Source organism: Myiozetetes cayanensis, unplaced genomic scaffold, assembly GCF_022539395.1.
Source record: "Myiozetetes cayanensis isolate MyiCay16 unplaced genomic scaffold, myiCay2020 scf1, whole genome shotgun sequence".
Classification (NCBI taxonomy): domain Eukaryota; kingdom Metazoa; phylum Chordata; class Aves; order Passeriformes; family Tyrannidae; genus Myiozetetes; species Myiozetetes cayanensis.
This window is the reverse complement of record NW_026086604.1, coordinates 16,526,766-16,539,464: the sequence shown is the minus strand read 5'-3', so window position 1 is coordinate 16,539,464 and position 12,699 is coordinate 16,526,766. Positions and strand designations below refer to the sequence as shown.

Sequence of the window (12,699 nt, the reverse complement as noted above, 5' to 3'; positions counted from 1 at the left end):
ATGATTATACATTTTCCATGTTATCATTTTGAATATGTCTATGCATGTGTATTCTCCTTTACCATTTGCTGGTTTGGTTTTTTTCCTCCTGTTGGTTTAACTTAATAGCTCATATTATTAACACTGTTTTAATACTGGGTATGGACAATCTTGTGCCAGTAACTACTCCTTACTTGAAGTGCTCTTACCCTTTAAGTCTTGCTTGTGTTTTCCAAAGAATTATAATTATTGGCACATAAAAGTAACTTCTTGAAAAAGGATTTAAAATCATATTCCTCTCTGCAGGATGAAGGTGGCCATAGTTTATGTAGAGTCTTACCTGCTTTTAAAATGTATTTCCTGATACCATAGGAAAGAACGTCATGTTTTTAATGGCACACAAATGGCGTATTTTATATTGTCTCTGGTAACACATTGAATGAGGAAAGCTAATTCATAACTCTGACCTTAGGAAAACAAATAGCTGATCATGATTAGTTGATCATGTCCATGTTTGGTTCTTAAATCAAGACACAACTGAACTGAAGTAGTGTAGCTTTAATTAAAACAAACAATTGTTTAAGAAGTTTAGCTGGTTCTTATCTGGATGCCGTTTGCGAGTAAGTTTTTCAATTTTTTGTCTTTTTCCACTGTCACTGTGTCTGGGACTAGAACTGCAAAGATGCTGAATGTCCTCAGTTTATCCAGTGCGCATAAATTTTATAGTTAAACTGGGTTTTGTTCTTATTTTATTGTATTCCTAGTCTGCCAGTCATATTGCTTCCAATCCAAAAGCAAGTGCAAAAATGAAAAAGGATAATATGAAATATGCCAGCTGGGCAGCAAACCAAATAAACAGAGCATACCAGGTTAGTACATCTTTGCTTTATGATACTCTTAACATGCTGTATAGTTCTTTTATGCCCTTTTATCAGCTGCTGTTCAAGAGGTTAGATATGACGTGTAAACCAGCATCATTTGCTTGGATTTTTTTTGCATTCTACTTGTTTGATTTCCTAGAAGCTGTAATTAATATTGATTGATATTTTCCATTTATTAATTAGTATTATTTATTTAATAGTTTTAAAGAGATTTTTTTTCTACTAACATTAACTGAATGTACACTAATGTAATGTTGACTTCCAAGACTTGGTTCCACAGCTATTTTATTAAAACTTGGTATGTTTTAATTTTTAGAGTAATTTTGTTACCCACTTCTGTTTTACTAAAAAAGAAATGGAAATTCTAGAATATTATTTTCCTTGAGTTTATTTTCCTTGAGTTTACTCTGACTTTTCAAAATCATATTTAATGGTGTTTCTAATAATTACTTTAGAAATTGTGACTGAAGTTGGTTTTGCATAGTTCTGTAGAAAAATGCCCATTGAACTGTGAAAATGTAGACTTTTTAGGCCACAGTCAAAGCTTGCTGAACTCATTAGGAGTCTTTCCAACTCTTTGAAAAATTTTGCTTAAAATTTTATATTTGATATTGTATTTTAAGTCTTTATTTCTTTCTACAACTCTGAAAACATGTGTTAGGACATAGGTTTTGCTGTCTATGCATCCCAAATATAGTATGTCTATTTGACTCCCTTACAACTATTCTTAATAATCTGCCAATTGAAGTTTATATATAAGTAATCCTGAACATCATCATCCTACTGTCCAGTTCTCCCTATAACTTTTTTTTGAGCAAAAATGTTGATATTAAATGCAAAGACCTCATATGCATATAACATTCCTTTCTTCCTGCAATATTTCAGTATTGGAACCCCATATTTAATATTTCTCTTGTTGCAACTATTTCATGCTTAATACTACCAAATGGCCTTTTTACCAGCTCCATCTATTATAGAATTAAATGAAATTTTCCTTTTATGGCCAGTGCAGTTTTCTTAGTGCACACTTTATGTCAGTTCCTTGCCAAGAGTGCAGCTTCTTGTGGCTAACATGTTTTCAGTGTATTCCAACTTAGAGGTATTTTCCATTTGTCCTAATTGGCCCTGTAGCCTCTGACTGTATTTCACAGTGAAGAATATTGTAACCCTGAGTATATAATTAAGCGTTTTATACTTGTGTGCCTAACATTTATTTCTCTCTTTTGCTCTTTAAATGACTCTGCTTTTCATTAATAAACCACGGATCCTACATTTAGCTTTTTTGGTTAGCGCTTACCTAAGAACAGACCACGTTAATACAACTAATGTATCTATCTATCTATCTATCTATCTATCTATCTATCTATCTATCTATCTATCTATCTATCTATCTATTATCTGTCTATTATCTATTAATATATGGGTATGTAAAACACATGTCATAACTTTGTGACTTCATACTTTTGTGATACGTTGCATGCTTCAGCTGCTCCTGTTAGCTCTTTGGGACATAAAGTGAAATGTGTGATTGGAATCATAGGGGAAACTTAGCTATTGAGAAAATGTAAGTGCTCGAGCTGGGATCTGGCAAGTAAATGGGGTCAACACCCTTTCCTCTGCTCAGAAGTCCATGGAGACGCTCTAGTGACTCTGGCTGAGCAGGGCGGCCCCAGCCCAACCCTCCTGACCTGGTTACAGGGCTGCAGGAGCGCTTGGCTGCTCCAGTCTGTGTTCAGAGACTTGTAACATCCAGTGGCTGCAGCAGATGGTGTTTGGTGATGGAGTAGGTGTCGGATTCCCCTGTGAATCAGTGTTGATTTGTTGCTCCCTCTGTGAGCTGAGCGGTTGGAAAATGTCATCATTTGGACCTGAGGATGAGACCTTGGTCGTTTGTGCCAGTATTCCTCCCTTGATGGAGGGTATGCCTAGCCAGGTTTTAAGCTAGATATTTATATTATCTCTATAAATCCTCCCAACTTTCCATGTATTATCCACCTGTAAAGTAAGACCGTTAAAAGCTTGTTGGGTTTGGCATTGACATGTTTTATTGGTTGGACCTTCTCATACTGCTAAATGAAATTTTTCTGCTGGTCACGTTCTAGAGAATAAGATGCATTGAGAATCCTTTAAATTATGAGATTATTAATTCAAAAAATTACTTTTGAGCAATTGTCTTGCAGTGAGATCTTTCCCCATTTCCAGTTTGGATTTGAACTTGAATTACCAGCAGTTTTCTCAGTAATTTTGGGAAGCTGCCTTTATTTTTTCAAAGTACTAGCTGTAGTCGCTGGGGTTTTTTATTATCATTATTTTATTTTATATACAATTTGCTTGAAATATTTTGACTGGTCCCCTTCTTTCAATTTATTCTGTCATTCAGTCAGTTTGCTTTGGAACTTGGTTTTTGCTTTTCCTATGCATTCCTGCATAAAATCAGAACTTTTTAGTTTATTGTCATTTAAAGAAAGCAGTGTTTGAGTATAAAAAGGAAATATTTTTTCACCATTGTTGGTTAGACCATGCAGCAGTGTCTTTACAGGAAAACATGATGATGCAGAATAGTTAAATAATTCTCTGAAAAGCACAGATATTTGACATCTGGTTAATATATTTATTTTGATCCTAAATATGTAACCATCCATGCTGATTAGTGCTTCTCATCTGTGTCTAATCTAAGAGAAATGTAAACTTCTGCAGGAAGGCAGAAAGGTTTCGTAGCTAGAGCTGTATGGAGCTGGAATTCCTGACTGCTAGCACATCCTCTGAAATAAGGGTCATTATTCTCAGGCCTCTTAAATTTAATCGACTGGGTGGGGAAAAACCCCAAAATTTCATTTAAATTTTTATTAGTGAAAAATTAGTGAAGTACTTGTTATTCTAAGAGTTATTATTATTATTAGCTTAGTTTTGCCTTACCGCTGGGAAACTGGACTATTCTGTCTATGCAGACCCTGGAAAGGACTTCTATCTGTTCTGACCGAGGACATGAGTCACGGTTACTTTAAGATTGAAACAAAATGTGGCTACCTGGAGCTGTGCAATTAGGTAATTGGTTTAGCATGTCCCCTGGCAGAAGCATTTCAGCTGAGGCAGACAAGTTTGATTAATGCTCACAAGAATCTTTAACGTGATCCTGCTCATAGTAATTTTCCAGATACATGCTTTTTGGGTACATTGCTAAATTCTTCTGTGTTAGCAATCTACACGTTATTTATGGCTGGAGAGGGGTGATTTTGTTACTAACCATTTGGGAAGCAGAAAATTAAATCATGATTTTAAGAAATGGATTCCAGCTCAATCAGTCAAATTGGTGTGTAATGGCAGAATAGACAAAATAATTGTTTGTTAGGGCAAATTTGAAGTGATTACATTTCCAAGTGTACTTCTGTTTGTTATGATGCAGAGTTGGGTTTTATTTGTTCAGCTTAAACTATATGTCAGTATCATGAAGGCAGCCGCTCCTGAAATTATCAAGTAATTAGTTTTTTTAAACTAATGTCTTATGTCAGTTTTGTTTTCACTGTCCATGAAGAGAGTTCTCTTATTTTGAAACTTTTGTCTGCATGCTTTCTGTGTGTCTTGCCAAATGTGCTTTTTGAACACAGTATGTTTAGGCTTCTGTGCTTTTTATTGAAATTTCTCAATGATTTGAATTTGAAACAATTTTTCAGTTGAACATTTTGAGTTCTGTTTTTTAACTTGTATTTGTGAAAGGATTTGGAATCCCCAAGTATCTGTTTACTGTGAACAAAAAAAGGATATTATATTCAGTCAGATCTAAGCAAAAGTTGCTTCTCTCACTTCAGAGTGTGTTAAGAAATCTTGGATTTTCCCCTGACTATTGCAGGTCACTATGGAAACTCCACAGCCTGAAGAGTGGGTTTATGCATACTACTAGAATCATAACACGGCACATCAGTTAACCACCTGGAAATATTAAATGTGAAAATACGGTGTTTTCAGTACATCTCTTAAGTCTTGTCACAGTAGCAAAATGTCTTTCTCCTAACTGTTTAATTTGCAATAGCTTATCATTTACTGTGCCAAAACTATTTTTTTAAAAACTCAGTGTTGATTGGGGATCCCAGTGCTAAATTGTAGCCTGGGGTCAAAAGCAGGTTAACAGGTCCTGCAGCTTGTTGCTAGTGTGATATTACCTGGGTTTGATGATTTAATCTTTCTTAACAGGTCATGAAGAGTTTGCTAAATTAAGTTAATTACAAGAGAGAAGGGACACATTATTAATCAAGGACTAAATATGCGAGACACCAGTGGTATTTGAAATAAAAAACATCAGATTGAAAATTTATTGAGTGTTTAGATGTTAACATTTAAGTAGAGAATAGGCTGTTTTACTACAACTGAGTTATAGTTACTGCTTCTGTAATTTCTTCACCCCTCCCAATCCCAAATGCAAAACTTTTTAGTGCAGGTGTATTAAAAATGGTCAAGAGTTTCATTTGAATGAAGACCAACCTGGTCCATAAATCCACTGTGTTAGATATGGCTGATGAGTGATGGGAATTGTCAGTACTGTTAGAAAAACCCTTTTGAAGTCAGCATGGGGTGGTCAACATCTCCAATCCTTGTACCCCTTCCTTTCCCAGCCTTGGCTGCATGTGTCTTAGGGAATCTAAAGCCATGAGTAGTATTTATTATACTGTGTCTTTCTTTCTTATCAGGACAGACTTTATTTCGAATGTACTCTGAAATTGCTGTTGTAATAGTAGGCTACAATCAACTACAAGGTCATCACTCACAGTTACTGTGAACCAAAAAATATACGTTGTCTGGTTTATTTTATAGTAGATTTTGATAAGTAGAATTTTTCTCTGATTAGCTATAACAAAACCAGAAAAAAGACTGGCTTTAATAACAAGTCTAAGTCTTACTACTATTTAAATTATTAATATAGTCTAATTTGGATCACATAAAAATAAGTCTGAAATAAAATTTATGTTAACAGAGCAAACAAAAAAACCATAAAGATCTCTGTTCAGATAAATGTTAAATTTCAAAGTGGAGTATTAGCACAGAATATTCAAATTCAGAGCAAAATAGTGAAACTGAGTTCTACTCTTAAGTAATTTTTCATTGTTTCACAGAAGGAGGGTGATAGAGCTTGTAGTGTGGTAAAAATTCTGAGTTTTAGTGCTGTCCATTAAAGTTTGTAGTGAATAGAGTCAATTTTTTAGATTTGTTATTTGGAACTGTTATTTTCACAGGATCTGTGCACAGAATTTTGATGTATGACTAATAACAATCCTTTCTTTCTTGCTTAGTTTGCAGGTCGCAGTAAGAAAGAAACTAAATACTCTTTAAAGGCAGTGGAAGACATGCTGGAGACCCTGCAAATCACTCAGTCTTAGTTTGGCACAGAGATCCAATATGAAATTTTTCAATACTGTGCTCAACCTGTGGGTTATGTTACTGTAGTGCTGTTAAAAGTTAATTTTGTATTGATTAATGTACTATATAAGATAACATTTTATGAAAAGTAAAATGCCTATTTATTGCTGCTATAAGAAATGTGATGAATACCCACTGAAATGAATAACTTATCCACATAGACATCATAAAGAAATTACATGCTGCACATAATTTTCTTCAGATTTTTTGTATCTACAGTACCTGCTTCTAAGCCATAATTTGTAGAAATAAACTTGTTAAATGATTTTAAAAAATAGTGATTTATTGTTCTTGCAAATGGAAATTATGAATTTATATATGTAGATTAATAACATATGTTAAACATTTTTGTCTTATTTGCATATTTAAGAGTAAAAAGCATGCTACTGATGTGCATTTTCTGGAAAATGTTTACCATACAGCAAGGAGTTATTATGAACACACTTCAGTAGAGAAAAAAAAGTTGTTGTTAACGGTTTTCTTAATGAGTTGATATCCAGTACTGTAGAAAAGGAGAAAACTTGCTCGTGTACTTGGCTCCAGAGGTGCTCTTGTGCTGGCTTATGGCCAAAGACATTTTTCTCTGTCGTTTTGTGGGCAAATGCTTCCATGTCCATGTAATTCTCCAATCAGTATATGCATATGCACTTTTTTTATTCCTTCTCCTTTGTTGCACATATGTTCCACATCATGAATTTCAAAACCACCTGAATGCGAGCCTGCGTGTGCCTGTGTGTGCCCATCCTGTGCCTGCGTCTGGGCACCCCTTCGCTGTGGGGAACTGGTGCATGATCGGCGCAGAAACCAGGGGGAACTGCCCTGCAAGGGTGAGATGGGACAGCTTGTTCAACTGCTGTGTATTGGCTGGAGGATGGTGTTTGTCACACCATCAGCATGAAGCATCTAGCACACTGTAAATCTATACTGTGTTTGTCTTTAGGCACTGGTTTATTTACTCAGATAATTAGTCAAACACCCTAATTCATGCATTTTGGAGCTCTGATCGTTCTGGACGTTGTTCAGATGTGTACTGTGGTGATCCAGTTGCACAGCTGTCATCTCATTTATTACAGCAATCTTCAGTAAGATTGCATAACGGCAGCAATGTACCCTTGGCAAATTCTAATAAAAATACTGCAATGTAGTTTTCATGACTGTCACCATCATGACTTGACTTCTAGATTTTATACTGCCTGCTCTGTATAGATGGGTAGGTTAAAGGCTGTATACCAAAATGTCCTTTTTATGATCCTGGACTTGATGTAGTGAAACAAACCTGAGTTTCACTCAAAGAACAAAAACTTTCTTTGTGAGTTCAAAGCTTGGGAATGTGTATAACTGACCTGGTTGTTGCCTGAGACTGAGCCTTTAAGAAACACGTAAGATCTCACTCCTGTTATCCATAAAGTAGGTTGGAGTATGATAGTGGGACAGGATGGGTGCTATGCCATGGGAATTAATTGTATGTGGAATCCTAAATTAACCTAATTCACTACTGTTGAAATACAAAACTGGAAATACTGCATAATGTTATATTAAATTATCCAATTCTAACCTGAGGGAATAGTGCAGATCCTTTTATAATAATAATTCAAAAACTGGCCTCCAAACAGTATCTGTGGCTAGATTGTATATGTTTTGGGTGGAAAACCAAGAAAGTATCGTATGTGAGCCTGTGTATTTCTGTTCAGACTTGTAGTCTTTGACTGTAGGAGTGTGCCATCTAGAGTTTTAGGCCCTCGTAGGTGTTTTTTTTTCTCTTTTATCTACATTTCATGTAACTTGGTTGCATTATAAAATTAAAAATGGTGTGAAGCTGTACTGAAGACTAAAATTACTTAGCAGTGCATAACATTTTATCTCCAAGGTATTAAAAAACAGCAGTGCGGTATTTTTGTGCAGCTGGTATCTGTGCTGCTGGGATGTGTTATGTGTGTTTTATTCAGAGGCAACTTTTAACATAATGTCAGACTTGGTTATGTAGTATATCAGTTTCTCCATAAGGAAATTTGTTCTGTTTCTTGTTTTCAGTGATCTGATGAAAAATTTCATGTCATTTGGCTGCTTAGAACCTTTTCACTACTGCTTATCATCTTTTTGAAATTACTGTTTAGCACTCTGATTTGTGCGTGTATTTTGGCATAATTTCCACATAGTAGAGCTTACAGGTTGACCTTGCAAATATTTCTGACAAATTCAACTTTACTTCAAAGGTAAAATAAATTACTCCTATGAAAATGCGTGGGCAGTCTCTGATAGAATTATTGAATTGAAGCAGTGGACATTGAGGGGCTTTTCCATATTCAAATAAAAAATTAAAAAGCTTCTATCTGCATGGAAAATAATGGTATGAAATGCCATGCAGTCTCAGCAAGCAAGGAGCTTGCTGAGAAGGGAAGTTGTGATATAATATGATCTTTATAAAAGTAATTTTCCAGTTCTAGTAAATGATTTTGTAATGTCACTGATGCTGTGTTGCATTGAAAAATAGGTTTTCAAAGAATGGGTTACTTAATTAACAAATGAACTTGATTATATTTTGTATTGTGCTCTGACAGTGACAAATGCTACACAAAAAATTTATTATCAAGCATGCAGTCTCCTCATTCCAAAATAAAAGGCTGCGTTTTCATATTGTTTCAGTCGACAGCAAAAACTTGGGACCTTTGCAATGCCAGACCATGTAGCAAAGACTTGTGTCTTTATTTTTTTGACCATACTTAGATAATGGGCTTGATAGCAAGAGCTTAGTGTTACCCAATTCATTGAAGAGCCACCAAAACCTCACATTCTGCCCTTGTGATGCAAGTTACTGGTGGCTTAAAAACATTTTGTCCAAATGTTATACAATTCATATTATGTAGTTGCAAAAAGCAGATCTTGTCTAGTATATATCCCTAAATCTCTTCAGATCAGTGCCCAGAATATCTTGCAGTTGCTATTGGAAACTCTGTTATTAGTCAACGGAGGACTTCCTCTTGGCAGTGCTGTATTTGTAATGGCATCCATGTTTGCTAGTCACTGCATTTACAGTGGAACTTGTATTTCAGCCAGCCTCAGAAGGGAGGGGAAAAGGAAAGCAAATTAAACTTGACTTACTGGCATGAATTTGTTAGCTTCTTGTTACTTGCACTCTCATCTTCCAAGAACACCAACTGTAGCTGCAGTCAGGTTTGCAGTAATAATTCTTTTTGTAACTCAAGAGCTTCTATATATTCAACTCTAAACCCAACACTCCATTAAAATCTAAACCATACAGATTCCAGTGAAATGGTGCTATGTGATGTGCACGTACCCCTGTATGCAGGAAAGGACTACTCCCACCCTCCCTCAGGTTGGTGTCAGAGTGGAGCAGCATTAGAACAGTTCTGGAGTGTGGTTTTGTCTAGAAAATTAATGCTACTTAATATGCCTCAAAATATTGGTTAGTACTTCCATTGTTCAGTGCATGAATAGAATCCTAGGACTAACTGTTGCTTAACTACAGATACTTGAGTCTATGTGGAAAATAAAGTACCTGAAATAGTCATAAGTCTTCTCTGGAATGACTCTGGAACCTTAGAGATCCTCTTGATAGGCACTAGTTGGAAGTTAGATTCAGGCAGCGACTAGTTTTCAGAAATAAATGGCTCATTAATTTACCTGCCTCTTAAACAGCAAACCAAAAATAAATCCCCCAAAAAACAAAACCCCAAACAAAACTATGGAAAACCAACCCCCCCAAAGTCACCTCCGGTAAAGTTGTTTTTCAGCTGCTGGATGTGAAATGGAAAACCTTAGTCAGTGCACTTCACAGGTGAGTTTACTTTGCTCTCTGTGGAGGAAGCCCCCTATAGCAAGCAGTACGATCCTTTCAATGCTTGTCAGGGAAGGAAGAAAGGCTGGAGAACAGCACATAGGCCTGTTTGACCCACGTACAATAGTAGGACCTCCACTGGCATGTTGCAAAGAACATGCCTCTCACCTGCGCTTGGGATCCCAGAGGTGAACGTTCCTGGTGAAAAGGGCTAAGTGAGAATGGACCAGCACAACCAGAGCCTGCAGAGTTGGTGCCCATGCTCAGAGACCCAGCACAGCACCTGAGCTCCACCAGCTGTCAGATGGGCTGCACGCTGGCACGAGTCTCTCCTGCAGGTTTTTGCTCCTACTAAAGACTGGCCTGTCCTCTGTTTTAACTTTTCTCCCCCCGGGCCTTTGCACAGCTGGAGTCTTGCAGAAAATCCATGCTGATGTGATACTGTGTGATTTTCACTGTGAGTTTAGGTGCGGAACTGAGGGTGTAGATTTGCGAGGAATCAGTTTGTTGGATTGATCCTGGCTCTGAAGGTTTTGCACATTATTGGCTTCAGTGCACACCTAAAGGTCAGCATGTAAGCCTTTGCCTAGGACTGAAAGGATCTCAGACCTGTCCTGTCAAATATCCAGAGTCTGCTTCACTCCTCTGTGGAGGCTTGACAAAGAATGGACGAGGTTGGATGTGATCCGTGCTGAGTGCCCTGCAAGTGTATGGAAAGACCTATTACTCATGGTGATGTGGTGACTGCAGTTCCACAGTCACTGGGCCTTTGTGTGTGTGTGTGTGTGAAACAGCATGGAGTGAATAACTGGGAAAACACTTCCAGATGGGAGCCTGTTATCCAAGGTCAAAGGGATGACTGGAGGGAGGAAGAACCACCTTTTCAACTTTAGGGAGTCAGCAGAGGTCCTCTAGCTCTCTGCTCTGCAGAAGGTGACAAAATGTGCTGCATTTTTGCATTGCCTAAATAATGAGAGGTGTAAGGTTGTGTTTAAAAAAAAATCGAAATTGTAGAGCAAATGTGTTTTTGTCATCCGTGTGTATTTTAGCTGCTTTCAGTGTGACCTGGTTGATGTTAGGGTTCCTCATTTGGGCAGCACGTAGGCATCTACCTCAAGGCTACCAGTGGAGAAAGACACATTTAGAGGGACTGCTCACTTCAGAAAAGTTCCTCATGGGCTTCCATCATGGCAGGTCATGACCTGTTTGCATTGGCAACAGAATCACGGCTTGTCCCGCAGACGGAGCTTGCTTAAATAAGGTTCCTCTTAGGATCAAGGCTAATTTTCCCCAAAGAATGAAGGATCTTTTCCCAAATTTATACAGTTTTTATGTAGTGAGCTTTTAGGTTTTGGACATGATGTTTGGAAGTGAAACTTTAAACCAGGCAGATGTAATCCTCCCAGGAAGAGACTGCAAAAATCAACGCTGAAGCAGTTTCAAAAAAGTGAGCTGCAAGTAAAATTAACCATTGCCTCTGTTTATTTAGGTAATTGAGCTTGACACAGTGGTGTGTCTGACAAGCTGCTCTGTGTTTTTTATTCCATTAAATACAGCTATGACACTTAAAGCTGTCACTGCCCATCTGAGAATATTTGTTTCAGTTTAGACTTTGAAAACTGTGTAAATGTGGATAGATCACGAGGTGGGCAGTAGTGTAAGAAAACTACCCAGTAGAACTGTATCTTTCCCTGGACAGCTGCTACAGTTTATTCTGCTTAAGTTAGAATCAAGAATGAAAACCATGAAAAATTATTAATAGGTCTATTAAAAGTCAATAGCTGCTGTGTCTGTTTTATTTTGAAATCAATGTTATGGCCTTATTTTTTAATTGATTATTCAATGGACTGCTTGGCCATTATTAGCAGGCCTTATTGTAAGCTGGAAATACCTTTGAAAGATTCAAAGGGAGGATGAAAACTCTGAGAAATCTAAAAATCCCTTGGCCTTGCTGACTGCAACTGAAATAAATTGTATATAAAATGAACACAGAATCTCTGTTTTAAGCATATCAATAACATTTAGTGACCTGTAACAATATTGTAATTGTAGTCATGCCAAGCTTTTTGATCAAAACTTCCCAGAAATGTGATGTCTGTATGGAGCCAAAAGCTCTAATAAGCTTTTAAGTAAACTTTGATTTAGTTAAGTGTAGACACCACCCAGACATAGAAAGGAGCCTTTGCTAATACAGAAAATTTACTCCTCTTGGGAAGCTCCAATATTCAGGTAATTCTGAGCCTGATTAGCCATATGAAAGAAACAGCTACACCTATTATCAGAGTTGTTTCAAGGAACAGCAAGGCTTTTCCACATACAAACCATCTTCTCAGTAAAGCAGAGATGTAAATGGGGTCATTTGGAAGCAACTTAGAGAACAAATCAATATATGATACCATCACTTTGTGAGGGAATTGGATGGAAAAGTCTAGCAAGAGATTTATCTCTCTTTCTCCTTAGACCATTTTTTTTTTTAATGCGAAGTTTGCTGAAGAAAAAGCCCTCTATGAAGGAAGTTCAGGGGTTCAGCTGTTTAACTACATACTGTACATAATGTGAATTTTGGTGGGAATGAGCCTGAGAGGCTGTTGGGTGGCTGAGGTCAGTGCAAGGAGCAGCATCTTACGCCGGTTC

At 37.0% G+C, this 12,699-nt stretch overlaps 1 protein-coding gene across 1 annotated transcript in view; it reads left to right on the top strand.

Moving 5' to 3' along the window:
• The window catches only part of EMC2 (ER membrane protein complex subunit 2), a 36,794-nt gene extending 28,285 nt beyond the window's left edge, over positions 1-8,509 (top strand). Inside the window, exons 10-11 of the mRNA XM_050305866.1 lie at positions 744-848; positions 6,143-8,509. Of these exons, the coding sequence (XP_050161823.1) occupies positions 744-848; positions 6,143-6,229 (192 nt within the window). The 3' untranslated portion in view covers positions 6,230-8,509. The remainder of the gene's footprint in view (positions 1-743; positions 849-6,142) is intronic.
• The last annotated feature ends 4,190 nt before the right edge of the window (positions 8,510-12,699 follow it).